Source organism: Coturnix japonica, chromosome Z (assembly GCF_054131305.1).
Source record: "Coturnix japonica strain WE chromosome Z, WE-NBRP24, whole genome shotgun sequence".
Taxonomy (NCBI): domain Eukaryota; kingdom Metazoa; phylum Chordata; class Aves; order Galliformes; family Phasianidae; genus Coturnix; species Coturnix japonica.
Window position 1 is genome coordinate 1,246,367 of NC_140702.1, and position 26,969 is coordinate 1,273,335.

At 50.5% G+C, this 26,969-nt stretch overlaps 2 protein-coding genes across 3 annotated transcripts; both read left to right on the forward strand.

Moving 5' to 3' along the window:
* The first annotated feature begins 2,032 nt into the window (after positions 1-2,032).
* LOC107318443 (uncharacterized) lies at positions 2,033-19,500 on the forward strand. Its single transcript, XM_085529341.1, has 7 exons — positions 2,033-2,218; positions 3,997-4,135; positions 5,164-5,301; positions 6,366-9,247; positions 9,448-10,267; positions 19,063-19,158; positions 19,361-19,500. The coding sequence occupies exons 4-7, from the start codon at positions 8,516-8,518 to the stop codon at positions 19,498-19,500; spliced, it is 1,788 nt and encodes a 595-aa protein (XP_085385467.1). The 5' UTR covers positions 2,033-2,218; positions 3,997-4,135; positions 5,164-5,301; positions 6,366-8,515.
* On the forward strand, positions 16,789-26,924 carry LOC146753338 (rho GTPase-activating protein 32-like). 2 transcript variants are annotated; one of them, XM_085530437.1, is made up of 18 exons: positions 16,789-16,954; positions 19,063-19,158; positions 19,938-20,048; positions 20,494-20,600; positions 21,638-21,710; positions 21,837-21,908; positions 22,255-22,377; positions 22,490-22,567; positions 22,752-22,833; positions 23,104-23,247; positions 23,321-23,423; positions 23,584-23,716; positions 24,213-24,295; positions 24,403-24,510; positions 24,776-24,915; positions 25,394-25,586; positions 25,948-26,093; positions 26,415-26,924. In XM_085530437.1, exons 6-18 carry the CDS (start codon positions 21,855-21,857, stop codon positions 26,834-26,836), a joined length of 1,809 nt encoding a protein of 602 aa, XP_085386563.1. In that variant the 5' UTR covers positions 16,789-16,954; positions 19,063-19,158; positions 19,938-20,048; positions 20,494-20,600; positions 21,638-21,710; positions 21,837-21,854; the 3' UTR covers positions 26,837-26,924. The 2 variants fall into 2 exon arrangements, with proteins under 2 accessions (XP_085386563.1, XP_085386564.1); XM_085530438.1 differs by lacking the exons at positions 16,789-16,954; positions 19,063-19,158; positions 19,938-20,048; positions 20,494-20,600 and adding an exon at positions 21,059-21,266.
* The last annotated feature ends 45 nt before the right edge of the window (positions 26,925-26,969 follow it).

Consider the following 26,969-nt stretch of genomic DNA (forward strand, 5'->3'; position numbering starts at 1 on the left):
AGGAGAGGACTGGGAGGTGGTAGTGAGAAGAGAATTCAATGCCTGAGGTGTATCTTAGTGAGAAATGTTGGCATGAGGTGCTGAAAGTCTTGAGCTGTCAAAGGCCAGTGATGCTCAGACTCCTTAACCTGCTGGAGCAGGGTGGAAGCAAGGAGTGGGCACTGCCGTCCCACCAGCTGCACTTGGTTCTGGTCTGCCAGGTCTGTGCTGGCCTGGATTTCTTCTGAGAAGTTTGTTGGAGCTGCTTGGAGTAGTGAAGGGTGGGGAAGAAGTGCTGCTCAAGAGCTAAAGCTCGGCTTGATCATTTTGGATGGATTTAACCATGGTATCTGAAGACATAGTTTCCATCAGAATGATCCCAGCATTGTGCAAGTGTCTCAGCTGAAGCCCCTGAGCAGATGTCTGAGAGCACCCGCCTACTCCAGCTGAGCCATAGGAAAGCTGACTGTGCCCAGTAATTACAGCTTCTGCAGATTGAATGTGCTTCCAAGTGTTTTCCTTAGTGATCAATCATGTCCCAGCACTCTGATATTCCATCTCTGTCACAATCTGGAGCATCTCTGCAATCCTTGGGTGCCCATTCCCACCAGCGTTTCTTCCTTTCTCTCTTTAGAATCAGTGTGGTGCAGTTCCCTGTGTTTGTGAGCAGCAGCCAGCAGGCTGCAAGAGATCCAATGGCAGCTTTCAGCACACAGAGTGATGTGATGGGGACAGACTGTCCTTAGTGCCATGCAGAAGGGAGTTTTTACCGTCCTCTCTCAAGAAGTATGAAAGAATAGAGTTTGAATGATACTTGTGAGCAGGTGCTGTGCTGTAGAGGATGTCAGGTAACCATTCCTATGGGGGTGCGGGAAGGAGCAGTGAAAGTGATGTATTAGTTTGTGTTTTGGCTGTTAAAGAGGAGTTCCATTTCTGGAAGCAAAACTATGGGCTAAGATGGAAAACAGAAGGGAGAAGGCTGATACCTGGATAGTGGGCTGAGCTTTGGTGACTGCAGCCATTTGCAGTAGAAGTTTTGCTGTTTTGCAAAATGGGAGCTGATGATGAATGGGAGCTGCTCGAGGGACAGACTTCCATGTACAAGTTCCAGTGCCTCAATGACTTTCTTGTAGCGAGGAACCCCAAACTGAACATAAGACTTGAGGCGCAGCCTCCCCAGTGTTGAGTCCAAGGGGATGATTACCTCTCTGCTCCTGCTGGCCACACTATTTCTTAGACAGGCCAGGATGCCGTGGGCCTTCTTGGCCACCTGGGCACACTGTTGGCTCATGTTCGGCTGAGCATCAACCAACAGCCCCAGGTCCATTTCCTCTGCACAGCCCTGCAGCCACTCAGCCCCAAGCCTATAGCGCTGCATGGGGTTATTGTGGCCAAAGTGCAGGACCTGGCACTTGGCCTGGGTGTACCACATCCCATTCACCTCAGCCCAGTGAGGTTGATCCAGCTTATCTAGATCCCTCTGAAGGGGCCTCCCTTCCCTCAGGCAGATCAACACCAGCTCCCAGTCAAAAGACAAAAAGAGAAGAAAGCAGAAATGAAGAAGGCTTCTCTGAGAGCTGCCCCTGCACCTGCAGAGGTGAGTCCTTGTTATGGACAGACACAGCTCTTGTTGTCAGGGCCTCCATCTGTCAGACATGAATGAGTCTGTAAAATCCTGAGGGAAGTGGCGTCCTGTTTCTGCACTTGCTTTGTTTCTTTGCAGTGTTTGAAGTGTTACACAAAATGAAGGATAAATCTCTAAAGCAGGTGGTCGGGATGCTGGCATGGTGATGTTACTTAGTAATTAGTGCTATTATTTTGTAGTATATTAATAGTTTGCTAATAAACAAAAAACAAGGGGGGGAGGAAGGCGTTCTGATAACAGAGGATGCTGAGAAAGCAGAAACACTGAATGCCTTCTTTGCTTCTGTCTTTAGTGAAAAGGCTCTCCCTCAGAAATCCCAGACCCTGGAGGTTAATGAGAGAGTCTGGACAATAGGAGATTTCTCTTTAGTCAGGGAAGAGGTGGTCTGTGATTGCCTAGGAAACATTAATGTCCATAAATACATGGGATGGGTGCATGGGGTGCATCCACGGGTGCTGAGAGAACTGGTGGAGGTCATTGCTGAGCCGCTCTCTGTAATCTTTCAGAGGTCTTGGAGAACTGGGGAGGTGCCTGAAGACTGGAGGATGACCAATGTCACTGCAGTCTTCAAAAAGGGCAAGAAGGAAGAGCCAGGTAATTATAGGCCAGTCAGCCTCACCTCTGTCCCAGGGAAGGTGATGGAACAGCTTGTGCTGGATGCCATCTCCAGAGAACTGGGTGATAAGGAGGTTATCAGGAGTACTCAGCATGGGTTCACCAAGGGGAGGTCGTGCTTGACCAACCTGGTGGCCTTTTATGAAGATGTCACTAGCTGGGTGGACGGGGCTAGAGTGGTAGATGTAGTCTACCTTGATTTCAGAAAGGTTTTTGATACTGTCCCCCATGACATCCTTATAACAAAGCTGAGGAAGTATGGGATAGATGAGTGGACAGTGAAGTGGGTCGTGAACTGTCTGACTGGCAGAGTGCAGAGGGTTGTCGTTGGCGGTGCTGAGAGGGGATTTGATCCAGGTTTATAAATACCTGAGGTGTGGGGGCCATAGTGGCACGGCTGGTCTCTTTTCAGTAGTGCGTGGGGACAGGACTAGGGGTAATGGGCTGAAACTTCTGCATAGGAAGTTCCGCACAAATGTGTGCAAGAACCTCTTTACGGTGAGGCTGACGGAGCACTGGAACAGGCTGCCCAGGGAGGTGGTGGAGTCTCCTTCTCTGGAGATATTCAAGACCCGCCTGAACACCTACCTGTGCAACGTGGTGTAGGGAACCTGCCATGGCAGGGGGGTTGGACTCGATCACTAGAGGTCCCTTCCAACCCCTACAATTCTGTGATTCTGTTGGAAGGTGGGAATGCAAGAGAGAATATTGCGAGCAAAAGCTGTGGAGCGAGATAAATGGCATGAGAAAGCAAAGCTGAGAACTAAGGAAAGCTCCAGAAGAGAAAACAAAGTCCAGTAGGGCATATTTAGACACAGGTGAAGCATCCATGAGTGCACTGAGGAGTACTAGGGTGCTCTGGAATGTCTCTTGGGCTCCCTACAGCACACATACTTGCTCTGGGGCATGTCTGGATGTCTGTAGAGCTAATTGTGGGGCCCTGAGAAACGTCTGGGGCACATTAGGGGGCACTGGCTTCCATGTGAGTGTTCCCAGGTTCCCAGAAGTCAACAGGGAAGCCTTTGGAGACCCCTTGGGAAGACTCAGTGGGGCCCTAGAGTGATGTAGCAGCTTGTGTTGGTTGCATCTGCTTGGCAGGGAAGCGATTTCCCTGGTGAGAGCTGAGTGACTGGAAGGTGATTTCCTTGGTTTAATTAATTTAATTACCTGGATTATAATTAAATAACACTGTTCAGCGTTCAATCAAGATTATATTTTTCCAAAGTACTTCAGTCATGCATCTGTAGCAGCTTTGCTAAAATATATCAAGTTTATTCAAAATTCCAGTGATGCTCCTAAAGCACTTGAAGTGCATTTGAGGGGGGGAGTGACAAAACAGCTCTGAGAGACACATCATCAGATCAGAACATTGGAACGGTAACTAATAGCAGAGATTCTGATAAGAATATTGAAGTTTTCAAATTACCTTTTCTTAAAGTTGTATTTCACCAAGTTTCATCAATGTGCACACTGAAGAGCTGACTTGTTATCTTTCTTTTTATAAAAAATCATGTGTTACAATTGAGAGCAGAAGTTATAGGATGGAACATTCTCCAAGTAAAGTGCAAAAGAACAGACTCAGTGTTCTGTACAGCGTGGGCAGATCTTGAATTATTCCAGCAGTTAACTCCTGAATTTTTTTTCAGACTCTCAGCGGAGTTTTATACAGCGAGACTGTAGGGATCATTGCTTAGATTTCCTTCAAGTACCTATGGAATACCTGTACATTCTCTTAATTGAAACACTGTCTTTAACAGAATGAAATTTGAGAAATGAAATGTAATAACTCCAATGTGAGTGTATCATCTCACCAGTGGCCTGCTAAAAGCTGTGGAACAGATGCTGTGTCAGATCGTACTCAGAGAGTGGAAAATCTTCATCAAGCTCCCTTAACAGGTAGGTTGTTGCTGTTCCAAAGAAAGCAACTGCAAATTTTCATGCCAAAGCCCAAATCCAGCTATGTGGGAAACACACGGCCCCCATTACAGGGATGTGCTGCAAGTTTCAAAACCAGCCATAATATTGCACAAGAGAGATTTGGGTCTGGCTTTGCTAAATAGGAAGGTCAGTGCGGCTGTAAGATCTGATTGGTGAGGAAAGAACCCACTGCCTCCTAACCTGTTGCCTGCCAGAATCCAAGCTTGAGATGCTAGATGCCTTGGTTTGAAGGATAGTGGAGTAACGTGAGAGGGTCACGTTTTGCCATGTTGCTCCTCATAGAGGATCCTCCTTGGAGAAGGAGGAGTCATGCTTAATTGAATGGAGGTAGGACTGGGAATTGATTTCTCAGCAGCTGGAGATAAGACTTTCTGCAGTGCTTTTCTCTTTGGTAGAATCAGTTGCCTATAGACAAGTTGCTGTCTGCTTCTGTTCTGAAGCACTAATGGACCAAAGCATTGGGCTGCTCTGACAAAACATGCCTCAAACTGCTAGACACGAGCTGGACTGTAAATCCATAGTATGCTTTCTGTCACTTGGTCTCTTTAGTTGCTGACTCTATCTCTGGGGTCTTACTGACAGGCAGGACTGTGTTCAGGATGGCTTTTTGGTGCACACGCTGCAGACAGAGGCTGCACGGGCTGCTGCCTCTTCACACGGTGCCACTTCTGCACTGAAGGCATTTGCTGTTGGTCAGTTTGTTCACCTGACAGTGTCATCTAGCAGGTGCCCACAAATACTGTTGCCTTCAGTGTGTCGTATAATGCTTGATGAGATGTACTCCACTTCAGGAGGATGGCACTCGGTGGTTTGTAGGTGCAGTCAATGCCACGCCATTCCTAGTTCTACCTGAGTTGTGCACCATGTGCCCAGAACCAACCCAGTTATTCCGGTTGCATATAAAGCCCTGAAAAGCCATCAGTCACCAGTTTATTTGTTCTGCCCCAACATCTGTGCAGCCATTTAAAAATCCTTTTCTTTTGCAGGTCCCTTGCAGCCCGTCCTGGCAGCCTGCAGTAACGAGTCCTTTTTCCATCGCTGTGCCACCTTGCTTTGTTACTGCAGGCTGGACATTCAAAATACAGAGAAGCTCCTGTTGTACTGCAACACCTCTCTGATATAAGGTAATCCCTTCTTGCCATTATTCTGTTGGTTCTTGTAGAGATCAGTACACATGGGAACTTTTCTCTTTGTCCTTTGTCAAAAGCTCTGCTTTGCTGTTTGCTTGCTCCAGTGCAGACAATGCTGGACGTTCTTTGCTGGCAGTTACCTGTCTGTGACAAACATTTTCCTTGGTAAAGACCTCGGGACACTTAATGCTGCATGTGACAATGGACACCGGCCAACCTGACATTTTCCAGATAGATAACGAGTTACAGCCATGAGGCAGTCCAGGCTTTGGGGGGATTGTTAACCTTTAGAAAAGAGGTTTCCATTGCAGCCAATCCATCACCAGTATGCAACAGGGATCTTTACTGCGTCAGTGGAAGAGTGCTGCTGGCTTTCATGGGGGCGTTACTTAATGGGATTGTTTGGTTTCCCAAAGCAGACATACGAGCTCAGCCATTGTTTCCCTTATAGTTCCTTATTTCCAGAGCTCTGGGATTTGTTGGGATTTCTTAGGAACAAATCTGAACTCTGGGAAAGTGGTGTTTTCTTGTGAAATACCTTGGTCTGAATCACAGCTCTCATTGGAAGTAAACTAAAGTTAGCTCAGAAATCCAGATTGTTTGAAATAAAGAGGATCCTACAGCCAGTGCCGTGAATCTTTTTAACTGGGCTCTGAAAAACTCCTGGAAGTGAATTCTTTCTTGTTATCACTGGCTTTGTAGCAGCCGTTTTTACATTTGCCTCAATATCATTCTGGGTTTTCTGAGTGTGTCCCGTTCCTGAAATCTCACTTCTCCTTGGGGAAATCCCCTCACAACCTTTCCTGCAGATTCCACTATACAATGTCTCAATAGCACTTAGTCAAGTGAAAGTGCAGTACCTGATGATTTTTGCCAAGATTTTTCTGTCTGTACCTTGGGAACTTTCTGCCGGGAGACAGAATTACACCAAACTCCTGAAGTAATGCAAGTTTTTCCTCATAAAATAAGCCATTTTCTGTAAATTCTTTCCTGTGTTGCTGTAACTCTCCAATTTTCAGTGATCACATGTCAACTGTTTTATGCAAAATCTTTTTCAGGAGCAATAAGGAGATGAATTGTTTCAGCTCCATGAACCGACTGCAGATCTGCAGAAGACGTCAGACCCAGTGAATTCTTCCATCTGTTCCAACCTGAGTTCCATCGTGTTTATAAATCTGGGAGCAGAGCAGAGTGGCACTCATGCTGCCCCTGCAGACACAGCTCACTAGCAGCATCTGCCAAACACTGCCAACATCACTGCCCAAACTGCTGCACCACAGGTGGAGGTTACTGCCAGATATACATTGTTCGGAACACCAGAGCCAATACAAAACTTATTTTAATGTGAGTTTGGAATTTATTTCCCAATCAATCCCCATCTGGCCTCTAAGTTAAGATGGGGGAGGTGCCATCCCCAGCCCTGCACAGCAGCCTCCACAGCTCACACGGTGATCACCCATCCGCTGCACATGGTGTCGAGTGACGTCAGTGTTCATTCCCAGAACATAGTGCTTTTTAAAGTGCAATATGCAGGAAATCCTGGTTAGGAGAAGCATCCAGAATGTCAGAGGATGGTCCGAGTGGAACAGTTCAGATGTTTGCTCTATGATCTCTTGTCTTCAAGCTTCTTCTAGGAAGGCTGTAGCATTACGAACAGAAATACATTACCCTTTGATTACACTTTGCATGCCACATGCACTCTGTTAAGTTTTAACATATCAAGCACTAAGTGTTGTTGCAGTGCCATTTGCAATGCTTGTTGCACTTGTGAGTTTAATTCTTCAAAAGCATGTCTAGTCCAATTTGACAACATGTGGACTTGCCAGGTGGTGTTTTCAAAGATGACTTTATGTTTTGCCAGGACAATTTATAGAGCAAATATGTTCTCTAATATCGTAGAGATTCTCGGTCCAGCAGTCAGCTCTGAACTGAGCTGAACACTCGATTTGGGCAGCACTATCACTATACCACGCTACAACTCTGAACATTGCTCCAAGGCTAAATACAAATAGAATTTTCCATTTGAGCATCTCCAAGGCAATCCAAATGGTTCAGGATAAAGACTGATTTGGCCAGTTCAGGTATTGATATAGTCTATAGAAATTTCAGAGAACAGAGTGCGTAGGGCACCCCACCATATAAATTACAAGAGGGTGACCCCAGCACATTCACATCTCTTATCAAAACTTAGACACTTTCCAACAACCGTGTTCCCAATGGGCCTCCTGGACTGGTGTTACAATCAATGACTCCATGACACTACATCACGTTGCAAAGGGCTTTATGATGGGTTTCTTCTGTGACCACATCTAACTGATAGCAGATAGGTCCCTTGATTCAAATCCCAGTTTGTTAGGAAGTTGGAGATACCATGGATAGTTACACGTCAGTCATCATCAGGTGGATAAAAGCAAGGAATGAAGGTGTCAAAAGGAATGGTACCACAGTGCAGGGAGTGCTGGTGAGCCAGGACGACCTGTACAAACTGTGTTAACCCCAGTGTGAAGTTGAACCGTTCTCAGGACTGACATCACCACCCACAGCCACCCAGAGATAATATTGTTAAGAAGCACGCAGGCCAAGCTCTGGGAAGCAATTACGGCAAAGCCAGCTGCCAAGGGTTAATGCTTATCAAGTGATTCCAGTGAAAGATCGGAGTCTGGATTGGTTGGGGAGGGAAGGATTTGTTGTTGTTGTTGTTTGTTTCCTTTCATCTTTGTGTGTGTTTCCATCTGTTTGGTTTTTAAATACTCCTTAGTTTCTTTAAAAAATAATTAAAACAATTCCAAATAAGCATGGCACCATTGAACTTATAACTCCAGATGAGCTTGATAATACTGACAAATTCCGCCGCAAAAACACATCTACCTCTCACACGTGGAATCTATGAGCAGAATCTAGCACAGAAGGCCACTGCCCCGCCCTCCACTATGAGCTGGGCCAGAAGGCCTCACTGTCCAATAGCTGAAGGCCACTGCCCCGCCCTCCACTATGAGCTGGGCCAGCACACAGCACAGAAGGTGCTGGCGCAGCACACCCAAGGCATTCACTGTCTGCACACCCTTGCGACAGGGACGAGAGGCAGTGGGCGCTACGGGGTCAGGGGCAGCTGTCCTTGCAGACCCCACGAGTGAGAGCAGAGCGATTGTTGGTGGCCTTTGGCCAGAGCTTTTGGAGGCCGAAGGTCTCTTCAGCTTCAGATCTTGCCATGGCCGTGCTGCGAGGCAGTGCGGGACGGGGACAAGGCAAGTGCAGCCGGCCCTCTCCCCGCCGGGGCCCGGCACAGCCCGCAGCCTGCGCTGCGCAGCAGGAGGAGAAGAGCTGGGAGCTGGAGGTGCTGCAGGCCCAGCTGGAGGGCGAGCGGCTCCACTGCCAGGAGCTGCAGCGCCGCTGGGCTGCCGAGAGATGTGAGCTGCAGGAGGCGGCAGAGCGGGAGCGGCAGCTGCTGGCCGACCAACTGCATTGTGCCTGGGAGAAGCAGCAGGCCCAGGAAGAGCAGCAGCTGAAGGAGTGGGAGCAGCGGCAGCGGGCGACGGTGACCCGGCAGCTGCTGCGCTGGAAGGAGGCCGAGCTGCGCGCCACAAAGGAGCTGCTGCAGCGGGAGTGCGATGCAGCCCTGCGCCAGGCTCGGGAGCTGCAGCAGCAGCTGGCCAAGGTGCTGAGGAACCCCCCCAGCTGCAGCGAGGCGGCCCATGCCCAGCTGCAGGACGTCCTCAGCAAGCTGCGCTGGGAGACGGATGGGGAGCAGCCCGCCTGCATCCGCCACCTCCAGCAGCAGCTGGAGCTGGAGAGGAGGCTCTTCAACCAGTACGTCGTGGGCAGCTTGGAAGACGAGCTCCGCAACGGAATGTCCTGCTCCCAGGACGGAGAAGGAGCTCTGCGCCGCCACTGTGCAGAGCAGGGCTCCAGTCGACCGGCCATGAAGGACGCTCACGTCCAGGTGAGATGACACACTGAGAGAGTGGGGATTGTTCAGCCTGGGGAGGGAGGGGAGGCTCCGCAGACACCACTGGAGGCACCTCTGGGCAACGTGAGCTAATGGAAGCTGTCCCTGCCCTTGGCATGGGCTTGGAACGGGAGAGTCTTGAAGGCCCCTTCCTACACAGACCATTCTGTTATGGTATGATTTTCTGGTTCTAGGTGCCAGAGACAGCCAAGGAAGACCTGGGGCTCCCTGGAAGCCGGCCCTCACCCCGCCGGGGCCCGGCACAGCCCCCTGCCTGCCCTGCGCAGTGGGAGGAGAAGAGGCAGGAGCTGAAGGCACTGCAGGCCCAGCTGGAGGGTGAGCGGCTCCGCTCCCAGGAGCTGCAGCGCCGCTGCGCTGCTGAGAGACGTGAGCGGCAGGAGGCGGCAGAGCGGGAGCGGCAGCTGCTGGCCGACAAACTGCGCTCCAAGTGGGAGCGGGTGCGGGTGTCAAAGCTGCAGCGCCTGCGGGAGCAGAGCCTGAGGCAGTGGGAAGCAGAGATTCGCCAACTGCTGCGGGAGAAGGAGGCCCAGCTGCGCCAGATGACGGAGCTGCTGCAGAAGCGGCGCAACGACACCATCCGCCACGCATGGCATCTGCAGCGGCAGCTGGCGGAGGCGCTGCTGAGGAGCGGCAGCAGCAGAGCGGACCGCAGAATGCAGCAGCAAGTCCAGCGGCAGCTCTGCTGGAAGTCCCGTGGAGAGCAGGCCGTGGAGAGCAAGCGCCTCCAGTGTGAGCTGCAGGAGCAGAGAAGGCGCTTCCTGCACTACATCCTGGAGCACGTGGAGGGGCAGCCACCCGCCTCCTGCAGCGGGGCCAGGGCCTGCCGTCGGGCTGTAGCAGAGGTGGGTGTTCAGGCTGCAGAGCAACAAGAGGCCCTGAGCAACCTGGAGAGGCAGTGCCAGGCCCTGAAGGCCCACAACCACCCTGAAGGCCCAGAAGCGTGCCAGAAGCTGCAGAGTGTCCAGCAGGCTGACGTCAAACTTGGAGCACTCGGCAAGCGTCTGGAGGAAAACTGCACACAGCTCCAGGAGATGGGGACAAAGCTGAGGCCGCACGGAAATCCCAAACGGGAATGCTCCAAACCCCAGGAAAAGCTGGGGGAGCCGAACGTTTGGACAGCGGCAGTCTGCATCATGCATTGTCGCAGACCATCACCACCAATACGAAGATTCATAGCTCGTCACAGCTACAATCCTTTTGAGGGCCCGAATGAGGACCCAGAAAACGAGCTTCCACTGACAGCTGGACAATACATTTACATCTGTGGAGACATGGATGAGGATGGCTGGTTTCTGGGAGAGCTGACAGACGGCACAAGAGGACTGGTTCCTTCCAATCTGGTGGAAGAAGTTTCAGATGATGAGCTGGATACCACCGTGCCTCCAGGGCTTCGTGATCTCCTGCTGGATACCGATGATGAAGAGTGACCAGGCAGCAGGAGAGGGGCAGAAAGTGATGGTCACCATCCAGAAATCTGTGCCTGTGTGTTGGCTTAGCCTGGGGGACACCGAAATTCCTCTCCATAAGACATCAACATCTTATCAAGATTCCACCTTTCTGGATGAAGGCTACCTCCTGCTCCACTTGATGTTCAAGTGGAGTGTGGTCCATCAGCAGCAAGACCTTAAAAATTCATCCCTTGTATGACTGAGGATTTATTTCATTGGACTGGATTAAAAAAAAAAAAAACCAAAAAAATTCACAAAATACACCAAAACAACAACAACAAATATTATATATTATATAATATATATATAGTATATAATTATGTACTATATACTATATATTATGTGTAATATATAATATATATTATATATATTATAATATTCTAAAAAAAATAAAAACAACCAAACCCAAAAAGTGTGTCCAGTCTTCTTGGTTTTTGGCAGTCCGCTTTTGTAAAGGTACAAGGAAAGGAGGAGGCTGAGGAAAGCCTCCAAAGTCTTTCTCAAGCGCTCTACCTTCAAGTATTAAAATCGAGAGAGAAAGGAATCATCACTGCTTGCCTCTGTTCTTTGAGACACCTGAAGTACCTTGGAAGGCCACACTGCCTGAGCCCTACAGACAGTCTGTCCCAAAGCAGCTGTTTGATCATTTCCATTGGTTGACAATGCATAGCGCTTGCATTGTCTGCAGGCACAGACTCAGATGCACAACCACATCCTTAACTGTAGGTCCGTACATCCTTTATGTACATGCTCATGCTCCCCCTTGACATTTTCTCTCTGAGTGTGAGTGTCAGAAGACATTAATGTGCTCTGGACTCTGTGGGAAGAGGGTGTGCAAGGACGCGGTGGTAAGTGTGTGTGGCTGTCAGGTGAGTTCCCGGACGATTGGAGGAAGGGTCACGTCACTTCCATTTACAGGAAGGGGAGCAGGGAGGACCCAGGTAACTACAGGCCGGTGAGTCTCACCTCCGTGCCTGGGAAGATTATGGAACAGATCCTCCTGGACAACAGGCTCGATCACATAAAGAACGAGCACGTAATCCTAGACAGCCAGCACGGCTTCACCAGGGGAAGGTCATGCTTAACTAATCTTGTGGCCTTCTATGATGGAGTGATGGCGTTGGTGGACGAAGGGAAGGCGACCGATGTCATTTACCTGGACCTGAGCAAGGCCTTTGACATGGTCCCCCATCTCATCCTCATCTCCAAATTGGAGGGAAGTGGAATTGATGGGTGGACAACTAGATGGATAAGCAATTGGTTGAAAGGGCGCAGACAGAGGGTGGTGGTCAATGGCTCTATGTCCAGGTGGAGGCTGGTAACGAGCGGTGTCCCTCAAGGGTCTGTCTTGGGACCGGTGCTCTTTAACATCTTCATTTATGACATCGATGAGGGAATGGAGTGCACCCTCAGCAAGTTTGCTGATGACACCAAGCTGAGTGGTGCAGTCGATTCGGTGGAGGGAACGGATGCCATTCAGAGGAACCTTGACAGGCTGGAAAGCTGGGCTCGGGTGAACCTAATGAGGTTCAACACGGAAAAGTGCAAGGTTTTGCACTTGGGCCGGAAGAACCCCAGGCACCTGTACAGGCTGGGAGGAGTTGTCCTTGAGAGCAGCTCGGCTGAAAAAGACCTAGGGGTCCTGATAGATGAGAAACTTAACATGAGCCAGCAGTGTGCTCTGGCAGCCCAGAAAGCAAATGGGATCTCCACCCATCCAGGAGAGGGGTGGTCGGCAGGTAAAGGGAGTTGATTGTCCCTCTCTACTCTGCTCTTGTGAGGCCCCATCTGGAGTACTGTGTCCAGGTGTGGAGCCCTCAGTACAAGAATGACATGGAGATTTTGGAATGGGTCCAGAGGAGGGCCACGAAGATGATCAGGGGGCTGGAGCACCTCCCCTATGAGGACAGGCTGAGGGAGTTGGGTTTGTTCAGCCTGGAGAAGAGAAGGTTGCGGGGTGACCTCATTGCAGCCTTTCAATACCTGAAGGGAACTTACTCCTAGGAGGGGAGTAAACTCTTTGAAAGGGCTGATAATAGCAGGACTAGGGGAAATGGTTTTAAGTTAAAAGAGGGAAGATTTAGGTTGGATGTTAGGAGGAAGTTCTTCACTAGGAGAGTGGTTAGGCCCTGGAACAGGCTGCCCAGTGAGGTTGTGGATGCCCCGTCCTTGGAGGTGTTAAAGACCAGGTTGGACGGGGCCCTGGGCAACCTGATCTAGTAAAGGTGTATGTTTGGTGGCCCTGCTAGGCAGGGGGGTTGGAACTACATGATCCTTGAGGTCCCTTCCAACCCGGGTCATTCTGTGATTCTGTGATTCCGTGTGTGTGTGTGTGTGTGTGTGTGTGTGCAGGGATGGGGTGGTGTCCATTGTCACGAGCACAGAGGTGTGCAAAGCGGTGGGCGATTGCTCCGTTGAAGCAAGAAGCAAGCGTGCCAGTGCTCCAGTTGTAAGGAAGTGCATTGCTGGAACAGGGCAGAGCTGAGCCTGCAACTGCAGCCTCCTTTGCACAGCCCAGCTGTCAGAGGGTGAGACAGTTGTGCTTCCTGAGCAGCTCAGGGACGTTGTGGCCAGAAGCAGCCGAGTCCAAAGTTCCTGGTGTGAAGTGCTCCGAACATCGGGCTCTCTGGGCGAGCTCCCGGCTGACAGCACTGCTCCCCTCTGCCCTCGCCTGGGCCTGCTGGGAGCTGCAGGAACTACCACTCCCAGGATGCTGTGCGGCAGCCCCGGGCGCCGCCATGACAGTGGTGTGTGCAGTGCTGTGCAGGGCTGGGCCTGTGGGCTCAGGGCACCGGGTGCTCCTTCCCTGAGGCTGCCAGGAGGTAAGGCACCGTGAGGGTGGTTTGGGGGAGAGCAAAAGACGTAGAGAGGACGTAGGTGGGACATGGAGGTGAGATAGATGGGGCATGAACTGGATCTAGAGAGAGGGGTGAGAAGGCAAGGTGGATATCCGACAGGTGGGGACAGGGGCCTGTACAGGTCAAGGGCCAAGTCCAGCTCTGCAAGCACAGCAACATGTCGGGGACGCCGGGCTGCGGCTGGGGATGGAGCAGAGCAAGATGGAGAAAGGGGGGAACATTCAGGGAGCGAAGAAATCTCCAAGTGGGGCTTTCTCCATAGCTCAGCCTGCAGCGCAGCCACACGACCTAGGCAGGCCTCAGACTGGGATCCTGCTGCTGGGTGCTGCAGGGTGCAGCCTGGCTCAGTCCTCTCTGCACCTGGGGACTGATGGCTGTGTCTGGGATGGCAGTGAGCCTCCTCCACTCCAGGCTGAGCCACTCAGCTCTCCCTTAATTAGAATTGCCATCCATCCCCCTTTCTCATCCCTCCATTCCCACGCAGAACTGACTGAGGAGGGGAGGGATGGGTCCAATGGTGGTGGCAGATCTGGGACACTGCCCTTTCTGCTGCCCTGAAGCCACATTGCCCTGAAGGTGGGCCTGGGGGCCTGGGGAGGTGGGCTTTGGAACTGAAGGAACGGCCGCAGGCAGGCAGGCAGAAATATGGCAAAGACATTTAATCATGGAACGTAGCAAACAGTCAAGAAATGACAGTATTCCCACCCAACCATTTCCCACCCTAACAATCCTTTCTGATCCCACCCCCTCCAACTCCCACCCCCAATCAACTTCCCTCCCTCCCTCCCTCTGCCCAAAACCTCCCTCCCAGCCCCCTGTTGTAATCCCAGAAGAATGGCAGCAGCCATGGATCAAGAGAAGGACTTGACAGAGCAGCAGCTGTGGAGCAGGAGAAAGAGCAAACCGTGTTGGTGGTGGATGCGACAGGCAGTGCCAGCAGGGCGTCCCCTGCTTCAAAGTGCACCTTTCCTCTCTCACCCACCACACATTCTCTCCTGCATTCAGGCTCTGAACGATTTCTTCCCATTGGACTCCATATCCGCATGGCCAGTGCGTGATACAGAGCCCAAGTGGAACACCTGCTTGGAAAATGAAATCAACTCTCCCATTCAGTTCTATGAGCGTGCGCCTTCCTCTCAAGAGATGAGTGGTCCTATTGGAAAAATCCCTGTTAGCTGGGTGGAAGAGTAAGATGTAATCACCATTCTGTGATACGGGGTCATCCCTTTGCCTGAGATTCCTTTCCAGGTTTTGCCTTTGCAAATTAAGAAAAGGCTTTAAATTAAGATAGGCTAATAGCATCATAACCGAGCATTACTAATACATTCAATGATTAATCCCGCAGATTCCAGCACCATTGGTACCATTAGAACCTATTGGATTCACATCCAATCTATTAACAGTAAGAAGCACACGATAACCTGGATAATGCCTAATAACTCTGGTTCCTGAGACAGTAGTTTGCAAACCTGAAGGCAAAAGGTCAGCGCGCTAGGACAAACAGCCAGACAGCAATATGGTTAAATACGGCGGCATCCATCGACTGCCCGAAAAGCCATGCTTTTATAGCAGACAGACGAGGGCGTTTATAAACCATACACACCAATTGGAGGAAAGCTACTGCAATAACAGTTCCTGGTCAAAGACCTACTTTGAAAGCCTGGAGCTACTCATTCTTTTCCTAGAGGTGTCCTTGGTTCTCATGCTGTTTCTCCTGCTCCCTCCACAGCTGCTGCTCTATGAAGCCCTTCTCTTGCAGAGTGTCCAGCAGGCTGACGTCAAACTTGGAGCACTCGGCAAGCGTCTGGAGGAAAACTGCACATAGCTCCAGGAGATGGGGACAAAGCTGAGGCCGCACGGAAATCCCAAACGGGAATGCTCCAACCCCCAGGAAAAGCTGGGGGAGCCGAACGTTTGGACAGTGGCAGTCTGCATCATGCATTGTCGCAGACCATCACCACCAATACGAAGATTCATAGCTCGTCACAGCTACAATCCTTTTGAGGGCCCGAATGAGGACCCAGAAAACGAGCTTCCACTGACAGCTGGACAATACGTTTACATCTGTGGAGACATGGATGAGGATGGCTGGTTTCTGGGAGAGCTGACAGACGGCACAAGAGGACTGGTTCCTTCCAATCTGGTGGAAGAAGTTTCAGATGATGAGCTGGATACCACCGTGCCTCCAGGGCTTTGTGATCTCCTGCTGGATACCGATGACGAAGAGAGACCAGGCAGCAGGAGAGGGGCAGAAAGTGATGGTGATGAAGCGTGCCAGAAGCTTCAGAGCAACTTGGAGCACTCGGCAAGCGTCTGGGTAGAAACTTCACACAGCTCCAGGAGATGGGGACAAAGCTGAGGCCACACCGAAATCCCAAACGGGAATGCTCCAACCCCCAGGAAAAGCTGGGGGAGCCGAACGTTTGGACAGTGGCAGTCTGCATATATATATACATATACTATATGTATAAGTATACTATATACATAATACTATATATTATGTACTATATAAAATAATATAAATGATATATATATATGCGAAGTTTCGGATGATGGCGTGGATACCACCGTGCCTCCAGGGCTTCGTGATCTCCTGCTGGATACCGATGACGAAGAGTGACCAGGCTGCAAAAAAGACATTTCTTCATAGTTCCAATTAATGTCTTATGTTTTGTTCAGACTCACTAAATGATGCATTTCAGGGTACATCACATGGGAATATAAGAAGACTATTCAGAGCAGGAGCTGCAGAGCAAGATGAACGGCATGAGAAGGTAACGCCGGGAACCAAGGACACAGCTTTTGTGTCACTCAGCCACCTGTGGCAGAGGACAGGATATCTGTAGGTATGGGAAATCATCCCATCACTTAGTGCCTTACAAGGAGCTGAGAAGCTTTTCTTGCTCAAGTCCTGCTTCCAAGCTTAACCACCTACAATGAAGTAGTTGTCAGTTTTCTGGTGTCCTTCAATTCCGTGTCCGCATTTTCCCAAAAGCAAAAGAATTTGGAGGTAACCAGCTGCAGTGAAGTGAGCGATTTCAGTGCCTATTTCTGATGGTGGCAATGAGTTCAGAGGTCACACTTAACTGACGGTGCCTGTTTCCATTCTGACAAAGGCTGTAGTTGCAGCTGACTTCCCGAGGCTGCCATACGTGGTGGTGACGCAGCCTTGGGCTTGTGCGTTTGCATGACTCCCACCTTTCCTTTCTGTGTCTTGCAGGTCAGCTGGTGCTGGAAGCGGCCGGTATCTGAGTAGGAATGAAGGTGAGTGCAGGAGCAGCTGCTGAGGGGAGGAAGGAAGTCCATGCTAATGAGCTCTGAAGCATCTGTGGGTCCGGTACCAGAGGAGGCAGCAGTGATGAGAAGGGCACGTGGTGAGTGCGTGGACAGGGTGGCACAAACGCGTGCGTTTGCTGAGGAGTTGGGTTGCACACAGGTGCAGACAAACGAATATTTGTGGAAGGTGTAGGCACATACGTGTTTCCAGGGATGGTTTGCACACGTCTATGAATGCAAAGGAGGGCATACAATGCAGTGCGTGGACGTGGGTGTGCAATGCAGGGAGGGTGGCGTGGGTGTGCGTGTGCACATGGATAGGGGAAGGCTGGGGTTACAGGTTGACCTGTGCTGAGGTAAGTGGGGGCTCACAGTGTTGCTCAGTGGTAGATTTGTTCACAGTGAGTGCTAACAGGAAACTCGCACACCCTTTTTGTTTCAGCTGTGCCAGTGCTGTGATCCCTTGCTACAAGGATAGGGTTTTGGACGGATGGTGTGCATGCTGAGCTCCCATCTCTTGCAGGAATCAAGTGTAGAGCAAAAGGGATGTTTGGGCCAGGTGACTGTAAGAAGGCTGGCTGCTTTGGATGGTGGCAGCTGATGGAAACAGGTGCTCTGGGGACCGTTCAGCTTTTAACAGAAGTCAGGGGTCCTGCAGCAAGAACGACTAGGTTCTCGAATTGCTTCAAACTTGCACTCTGATTACGTCTGTCCTGCCGTGCCATCTCTGCTTCTCTGTGATGAAAGCATTTTCATGACCACGTGTTGGGCCTGTTTGCTTGTAGAAGGAGGAATGTTAGGTGCAGTTTTCACCAAGAACTTCTGCTAGGATTTCTGTGTATTTTGAATCATGAATGTTAGCACAGTGAGGTGAAGGAGGGCCCTGGAAGCAAGTTTGGTGCTATTGAAGCAGTGTGCGATGAGCAGGTGGGAGGTAACACGTGCTGGCAGATGTGGAAACTACTTTGGGATTGAGGTGTGGAGGAAAGGAAAGGCGATGAAGGAGCTGATGGCAAGGAGTTTCCTGGGGAGGCTCGGTGCTTGCTTGGGGATGGATCTGATCAACTTCTTGTGTGCTGGTGTCCTGCTGGGCTTTGGAGAGCAGTCTTCATTCCAGGGTCTGTCTGGTTAACTCATGCTAACGGCATGAGTTTCAATAGGGCCAAGAGTCGGGTCCTGCATTTTGGTCACAACAACCCCAGGCAACCCTGCAGGCTTGGTGAGGTGTGGCTGGAAAGCTCCCAGATGGAAAGGGACCTTGGTGTGCTGATGGACAGTCGGCTGAATATGAGCCAGCAGTGTGCCCAGGTGGCCAAGAGGGCCAATGGCATCTTGTCTTGTATCAGGAATGGTGTGGTGAGCAGGACTAGGGAAGTCATCCTGCCCCTGTACTCGGCATTGATGAGGCCTCACCTCGAGTACTGTGTTCAGTTTTGGGGACCTGAGGAAAGGAAAGACATGGAGTTACTGGAGCAGGTCCAGAGAAGGACAACAAGGCTCATGAAAAACTTGGAGAATCAGCCCTATGAGGAGAGGCTGAGGAAGCTGGGGCTGTTTAGTCTGGGGAAGAGGCTGAGGGGAGACCTTATCGCCCTCTTCCAGTACGTGAAAGGTTCTTACAGTGAGAGTGGGGCAGGTCTCTTCTCACTAGTGACAAGTGAGAGGACAAGGGGAAATGGCCTCAAGTTGCAGCAGGGCAAGTTTAGGTTGGATATTAGGAAGCACTTCTTTACAAAAAGGGTAGTTAGGTACTGGAATAGGCTCCCCAGGGAGGTGGTTGAATCGCCATCCCTGGTTGTGTTTAAGAGCCGTTTGGATGTGGTACTCAGGGATATGATTTAGTGTAGGGTATTTACAGTTAGGTCACTGGTTAGGCTGCGGTTGGACTTGATGATCTTCAAGGTATTTTCCAACCTGGGCAATTCTATGATTCTATGGTAGGACCGGGGCTTGGACCAGGCCAGGGTGAATCCAGTGACAGGAGTCCAATGGATTTGAGACCTGACTTGAAGCCTGTGGGCATCACCCAGGACTTGAGATGAGAGGATGAGGCGTAGGAACAAGAACCTCTTTGGTCCGTATTAGCTCCTGCCGTTCCTTTTTTTTTGGTTAGGGATCAATGTTGGTTTGTCTGTGTAAAGAACAGATACATTTTGCAGCCTGGGAATGAATTCATCCTCACCTGCTGATTGATGCTCTTCTCTAGATGGAGCTGCAGTGGAAATGGACACTTGTGGTCCGATGTCCGATCCCCTCCCTCATGCTCCGATCATCCGAATTAGCAAGACCTGGCTGACGGTTGGTGAGTTGGCTTTTGTTGGCTTGGAGAAACGTCTTCCAGTTGCACCTCACATTATATCTGTTGTATTGAGCTCTCGATCTCCAGCCCAAACTGGATCTATGTATGAACACAGAAGGAGTAGTTTAGATCTATGTTTACCTTGACTGGAAATGCAGTGCCAAGAGCTGCACACTGCTGTCACAGCTCTGAGATTATGGAAAAGGTATCTGGTGGGTGAGCGCTTTGCTGGGTGAGCATCCCCCTGCTGAAGAGCAGGCAGCTGTTGTGTTTGTAGACAGAATCATCCGTGGGGATTGGAGGCGTTTCCAGCCTTCCAGCTCTTGGCTGTTGCTGAGAGAGTAGAGCTTCCTGCCCAGAGAGAAGGAGCAGCAGAAGGGATCCCATGAGAGCAGCCTTAGAAGCCTTTCAGACAAAGCAGGTGGATCAGGCTGTGGCCTGTGCCTGTGGTTTGCAGTGAAGCCAGCAGGCTTTGCCCCAAGCAGAATGAGCTGTGGGTGCAGCATCCAGCAGTGCAAGTGGCCAACAGCTGGAGACAGCATCACCTTGAGCAGCACTCTTGAGGGAAATGCTGAGTGTGAAGGAAGGCCACGAAGAAGAGAGTAGCTTGTGGCTGTGTTCCCGGGGTAAGGTTTTCCTTCCTGAGCTGTTACCTCTCAGGTGCTGTGTGAGTCTTCTGCAGTGTGCCTACAGCTGTGCGATGTGCTCTGCAGGAAGCGCTGATGTTGCACATGCAGCCCTGTCTTTCATGTCTCATGTCCAGTTCCACATTTTGTTTGAAGCACCATCTTAGAGGCAGCCTTGATTTCTGCAGCCCCGAGGTTTGTGCCACGAGAGCTCTCCTGCTTCTCGCTGTGATGTGAGACCAAATGGAAGGCCCTGCAGAAGTCTGGGTAGGTGATGTCAGTTGCTGTTGATTTCCCAACCCATGCTGGGAAAAGCAGGGAATGGGACTGGGGGACATCCCGGTGGTGGGATCCTGCCTCATCAGAACTGAATGGCTGTTCTGATCCATGTATTTTAACCTGAGTGAATCTGACAGTAATGAGAAAGGGGAGGGACCTGTGGGAAGAAAATGTATGTGCCGCAGTTTGTGGTGCAAGGTGTTCTAGGAGCTGCTGGTAACAGTGCCCAGAAAGCTTGCTTTTTTGATGGGGAGATAATTAACTAGGTTATTTTAATGAATCTATTTTCTTTCTCTTCATCATTCATACTACCTCTCAAAAAACTGTCTGTGGATTCTCAAGTAGTATTTCTTGCTAAAGAGAATTCATGTGCATCCTTCCTATTCGTCTGCTCAAATTATCTTGCAATCATCTCTGTCTGTGTTTCTTTTAGACCCTGTGATGGAGCAGAGAGGAACACAGACTTGGGTGGATCTTCATTCAGGAGCAGGGACACGTCATGCTCATCTGAGGTGTCTGGCTGACAGCAAGAGCAGAGAGGTAAGTTTCATAGGGTCGCGTGCCCATTTTATTTTATTTTTAATTCATGATGCATAGAAGCATTCCCCAGACAAAGTGAGCATTTCTCAACTGGACTTTCTAGAAATGAGCTAGGCAGTGAAAATGGGTTTGAAGCATCCCTAAGAGCCCCGCAAGAGAATGCTGAGAGTTAATCTGGCACCCTCCTTTGGAAACGTCCGTTGTCTGTCAGCTCTTCAGCTGTGCCCTAACACCTCCCATTGCGCTGCCACACCAGGATAGAATTCCAAGCCCACACTGAGTCCTGGAATGTTGTGGTGCCGTGTTGGAATCAGATGTGACCACGTGGTCTTGGCTCCCCGCCTTGTGGGGGGTCATGGTGGACCAGGCTGTTGGCCGTTGGTGATGTCATAAGCGGCTGGAATGAGGGGAGGAGCGGTGCGTTCTGTGTTCCTTTGTGGGTGAGCTAGTGGTTGGAGTGGTTGGTTGTCTTCTTGGTCTTGTGCCTTTAGTGCCGTTAGTTAGTTAGTTCTGTTTGTTAGTTAGTTCTGTTTGTTAGTTAGTGACTTTAGTTAGTTAGTGCCATTAGTTAGTTAGTGTTGTTAGTTAGTTAGTGTTGTTAGTTAGTTAGTTAGTTAGTTCCTTTAGTGTTTTTTTCTTCACACCATCGTGTGCAGCAGCTTGTAGGTAAGTTGAGCTGGCGTGGGATGGATGGGTGGGCAGTGAGGTGTTGAGAACTGCTGGCTGTCGGAGCTCACAGCACCATATTGCTTACTCTGGACCATCAGACGTAATTTTCCCCGGTACACACGTTCCAAAGGGGGTATCAGTAAAGTTGGCACCTGTCCCGTGCTTCTTCCATTGTCTTTGCTCAGTAGTGGAAGCATTGTAAAGTTGCTGGGTGGACAGGCATCACGTAGCCTGAGACTCAGCATGTCTTGCAGCAAGTGGATGGGACAGTTGTGCTGTGTGTGTTATTCCATGACTGTCTTAGCCCTGCTCACTGACCTGCTCTTTCTCTCTCCTCTCCTCGCCCTCCGCCCACTGCCTCGGTGCAGCTTTTGCTCTCATATCATCTGAGCAAAGCGACAAGGAACTGCTGCAGAGAGCTTGAGGTGATCTCACTGCCAGGTACGTGCCATGTTTTTTCCCCTGCATGGTTTTGCCGCATGGTATGTGAATGTAGTTCTGAAGAATTCTGTCCATACTGTGCTGTGTGAATAGAGAAAACAGAAGTGTGTTTCTGCTCTGTTCCAGCTGTTCACACTTGCTGTGATGGGTGCTGCGTGCAGTGGGATCAGCCGTGAGCCTCAGTTGGTGGCGACGGAGGTACAGTATGAAGCTCTGGCTGGTCTTTGTTCCCTGTGTTGAGCCATTAGAAGGAGCTGCAGATGTACTCTCCTGCAGGAAAGATTGGGCCAAAAAAGGCCTGGCCAACTGTCTGCGCCAGTGCCATTGCTGATTAGTCTGGGTAGAGAGAGATGCATCTTTGCATGGCCTGGCAATGCACGCCAGGAAGAAAAATAACTGTGATGAGACGTGCAGCTCCTTCTGAAGTGCACCTGATAAGGACGGAGCACATTTGCTGCAGCTTTCTCTGCAGATGTGCTCCTCACCTTGAAATTCTCCTGGTTTGTCCTCAGCCCCTGACCATGGCCTGTTCTCTGTTTTGCAGGCTGATAACATGCGGAAGCCGCAGCTGGAGCGTGTGGTGTCATCTTTGAACGTTCCAGCGATTGCGGCGGCCCATGTTATTAAGACCTACGTCGCCCAGGGGCCGGGTGAGCTCTCCCTTGAGGTAAGCAGTTACAGGCGTTCCTTGTTGTCATGCATAGAAGAAGGCAGTCGTTTGAGATCTGTTTTCCTACCAGATTTGCTGAATGTGGGATTGACGTTTCAATCTCTTGCAGGTTGGAGATCTGGTGTGCATTATTGACATGCCACCAAAGGAGCTGAGCCCCTTTTGGAGAGGCAAGCGTGGCTTTGAGGTAGGCACACGTTTTTGAGCAGAGAGCACAACTTGAGTAGAGTCAGGAATCTCAGGTTGGAGCTGCTCTGCCTGCACAGGATGGCTTCTGGATGAAAACGGTTGCCCTGTGTTGGTGTCAGAGGACCTTCCCTTTGGCTCTGTGTTTGGTCTAATGCCCACCTGTCTTTTTGTTCTTATTACAGGTTGGGCTTTTCCCTGGTGAGTGCATTGAACTCATCAGTGGAAAAGTTCCCGATTCCCTCCTCAACTCATTGCCAGAGCCAGGTACGTATGTTACATTTGATAATTCGGGTTAGTAAAATGGGATCAAAATGTGAGTTTCAGGGGATTTGTTAATACCCAAGTTCAGCAAGCTTAGCAAGAGGACTGCATTAAGCTCCTTGGGCAACTCCAGGGATAGGGAAAATCTGTTCTTGCGTGTCCTTGTTGGGAATTCTCTTCCCATTGTTACATGCTTTGTCAAATGCATTATGTTTGGCCTTGTCCAACCGAGCCAAGCCTGAAATGAACTGGTTTCTTTGTTTTGTTGTGCAGTGCCAAGGAGACGGGGCAAGCTCATCCCCTTCCTTCGTTCCCTGGTGAAGGCCCGCCCCAGGAGAGCGACGGAGCCGGAGCCAGAGAAGGAAGGGGTGTTTGGTTGTGACCTGGGGGAGCACCTTCTCCGCACTGGCCGTGATGGTAAGGAACAGCCCATTCCTGAGATCTTCCTTCGTTGGGCAAGTTGAGCTAACCGCTGGCTCTTGTTCTGTAGTCCCCCAGGTCCTGCAGAGCTGTGCTCAATTCATTGAGCATCATGGCGTGGTGCGGGGGATATACCGCCTGTCTGGAGTCAAGTCCAAGATCCAGCGACTACGGTAAGAGTGCTGCGACTGACACAGCTGTCAGTAGGGGCACGTGCCATGCTGCGGGTGTTCAGAGGATCCCCTTCCTTTTCTTGACTCTATTTTGTGTGGCTGTGGACTTGTTTTCGTCTTTCTCAAAGCCCTCTGCCCAATTCTGTGTCCTTCTCTGCAGCCATGAATTCGATACGGAGCAGGTTCCCGAGCTCAGCGTCCAGGACATTCACAGCGTGAGCTCCCTGTGCAAGATGTATTTCAGGGAGCTCCCAAACCCGCTGCTGACCGAGGAGCTGTATGACAAGTTCCTGGTAAGCACTGGGGAATGTCTTGGAAATGACACATACCTGTTCCCTGGGTGTCCTGGCTAGTGGTTGCAGCAGTGCCCCAGCTCTGAGGTCTTCTTCCTGTTAGCCCCATGAGGCATGTCTTTGTCATATCCTGCCTCTCACTGATGGCACTTGTGGTGGTGCCAGGAGGTGCTTATTTAAGCTATTCACAATGCTTGTGAGAATTCCCTTTCCTATGCTGTTCCCCAGCTATTGCTAGAATGGGGTTATTAGCATTTTGGAGAAAAAATCCCTGCTGAGAGTAGCTGCACTATGTAATCAGGCAGTAAAGCCCCCCAGATCTTGCAATGCTTGGCCTTGGTGGCACAGGCTGCGTGCTGCTGTGTTCCCCTGATACCTCTTGGAAGGCATCGAGTCTGCCTCAGTGCTGACCACTAGCGCACTGTCCCATGGTTCACAAACCTGTGGCAGCTATCTATGCTGATTGGTGTCTGAATCCCTTCCTGCCTTTTTCCAGGACGCTGCCGGTGCTGCAGAAGAGGAGGAGCGGGTGCAGAGAATGAAGGACGCCATCCAGCAGCTGCCCGCTCCTCACTACAGGTCAGTGCTGCACTAGGTCTGCTGAGCTGGATGAAGTTATGTTTGTTTTGTGCACTGCAGCACAGCTTGCTTTTTGGTGGTGAACATCTGCCTCTCTTGTTTTCCAGGACCCTGGCGTACCTAATGAGACACCTGGCGTCTCTTGCAGGGAAGTGCTCCGACACCAGCATGGACGCTAACAACTTAGCTATTGTGTGGGCTCCAAACCTCTTAAGGTAAACTTCTTTTTCTGTTTCAACACGATGCTTAGTTCTGCTCTCCTCCAACCCCAGGGACACAATTTCTAGATGACAGTTTCTACTCACTTGTTTAGCTGGGACTGCTGTGTCCCTGATCATCCAGGAGAATTTCGTCAGTGGCATCGCTGTTTGCCCACTGCGGAAGTCTCCAGAGCCCAGTTTGACAGTTTTTGGCTACAGAAATTCAGACTTGGAGAAATGATCTTGGGGAAATAACTTGTAAGATCTGCCTTTTCTTCAGATCCCAGCAGAGCCCATCTGCCTGCTCCAATAGTGAAGCTGCCTGCATGGAGCTGCAGACACAGACAGATGTTGTGGAATTCATAATCAGTCACACAGATGTCATCTTCTGCTCCGAAACCACATCAGCCGTGGGAGAGGGTGAGCGTCTTCCTCCATTAGCTTGATCTGACACTTTGATCCAATCCAGGGCTTCTCCAAAACCTTTGAAAATGGTTTTGCTGTCGAGGAGACAGCAGGCTTCTGGGCTTAGATTAGCATATGGTGCCCTGTTGCTGGGTCCTTAGTGTGTCCAAACCCAAACCTTACATGGAGAAAACTGTCACTGCTGTTAAGATATTTTGCAAGCAGCTGAAGCTTGATTGAATTGTGGCAGCAAAGCTTTCTGAGATCCCTGCCCCCTAGTTTTTCTAGGCTTTTTGTTTGCCTGTTTCAGTATAGTGAGCTGCTCTTAATTATGACTGTGTCCTTTGCCACGAGCATACCTCTGAGCACACTGTTAGTTTGAGCTCCTCTTCTTTGAGTGGTTCGGATATGGAAGTCTTAGAGAAATGCAGAACTGGGATGGCTGTGCTGCTGCTTTCTGATCCTCCGTCTTACCTGTGTTTTTCCCTTGCAGGGCACAGTTCTCTGGCCGGGCCCAAGTCTGTGTCTCCTGCTACAAAGCTGCTCACGCTGCAGGAGGCACAGGCTCAGAGAAGCGGCCAGAGCAGCTCTCCCACTGCTACGTGGAGCAGCGAGATCGAAGTGGAGGAAGGCCCCGCAGCTGTACCTGGGGCCTTCCACACTGTCATTGATTTTCCATCTAAGAGGTAAAGAGGACTTCCCTTTCCAGACCGTATCTTCATTGGTTGGGTGGGTTTTATTGGTTTAATATTTGTCCATTATATATATATGAGCCTGCCAGCTCCTGTCCTGTCCAGCTGTGTAGCCTTTACTCACATGCTCTGTATCTTGATTGACATGGTTGAGAAGAATGTAGCCAGCAGGACTTGAGGGCTGAGCTGTAGGAATGGAAGCATCCTCTGCTGTTTGAAACAGAGTGTGTTTCTAAGCTGTGTTTCAGCAGAAAGCAGGCAGTGCTGGCAATGGGCAACTATTGGCAAGGGCTCAGTGCAGCTCTTCCCTCACCCTGCACCGCGACTGACAGCATGCTCTGTTTTCTCTCTCCAGACCAAGTTCTCCCAGTAAGAGGGCAGAGTCACCAGCTTGCAGTTGGTGTTCGTGCTTCTGCCTGCACAGACCATTCCATATGGCCGAACACCAACTGCAGAGCAGTGCCAGTGCGCCCTCTGAAGCAGAAGTCGTGGTCTTGGCAGGTAAGGGTGCAAATCCAGCTTTCAAAACACTGCTTGTCAGCAACACTGGTAGAATTCTTGCTTTCAGTGGGCTTGTACCTCCTTGTGGAGTTCAGGCCCGTGCCTGACATCTTCAGTTGACCCCTGTCTTTCCCAAATGAGTCTCTTGTCAACACAAGAGCTGGACCTGCACGAGGATCACTTTCAAGACAGTGACACTGTTGCTAGAAGCATATTTGCTTCTGCCCACCACCACTAAAAAATGCCAAATGTCAAGAACCTGTTTCATGATTCATCTTCTGAACATTCAACACTAACCACTGTGCATCTACTCGTTCCTAGGAGACTATAGCCCTTGTGGAACTGAAGGACGCAGCTCATATGATGATGCCGCATCCTGTGCTTCCATCAATATAGAGCTCATGGGAAGCACAGGATGCGGCACTTCAAGTGACAGCCTATCATATGACAGCAGTGACGAAGAAAGAAATGTCATCATCGTTGAAGCTCTCATTCACCCCATCCCTGATGAACCTGCTGACCTGAGCCTGCCAGACACCTCAGGCACCAGCCTGGACTGTGACCCAGAGCCTTTCCAGGAAAGCCCAGCGAAAGCACAGCCCGAGTGGCCCGACAGCAGCACAACCATGCAGGCTCAGGTCAGCTTTACAGAGGAGAAGCCAAACATCTTGGAGGGGCAGGTAGAATCAGGCCAAGAGGCCCAGGCTCCGGGCAACAGCACGACTTCTGAGCCACTCTCGTGAGACAACAGTGGATGAGTCCCGTCGTTCCGCCAAGCTTCACACCCCCTCCTTTCTCCTACTGAATAAAGGCACGCTCGTGCTCAATCGTGCCATGACTGCATTCTGAGTTTTCATTTGCAGAGTTTGGGATGAG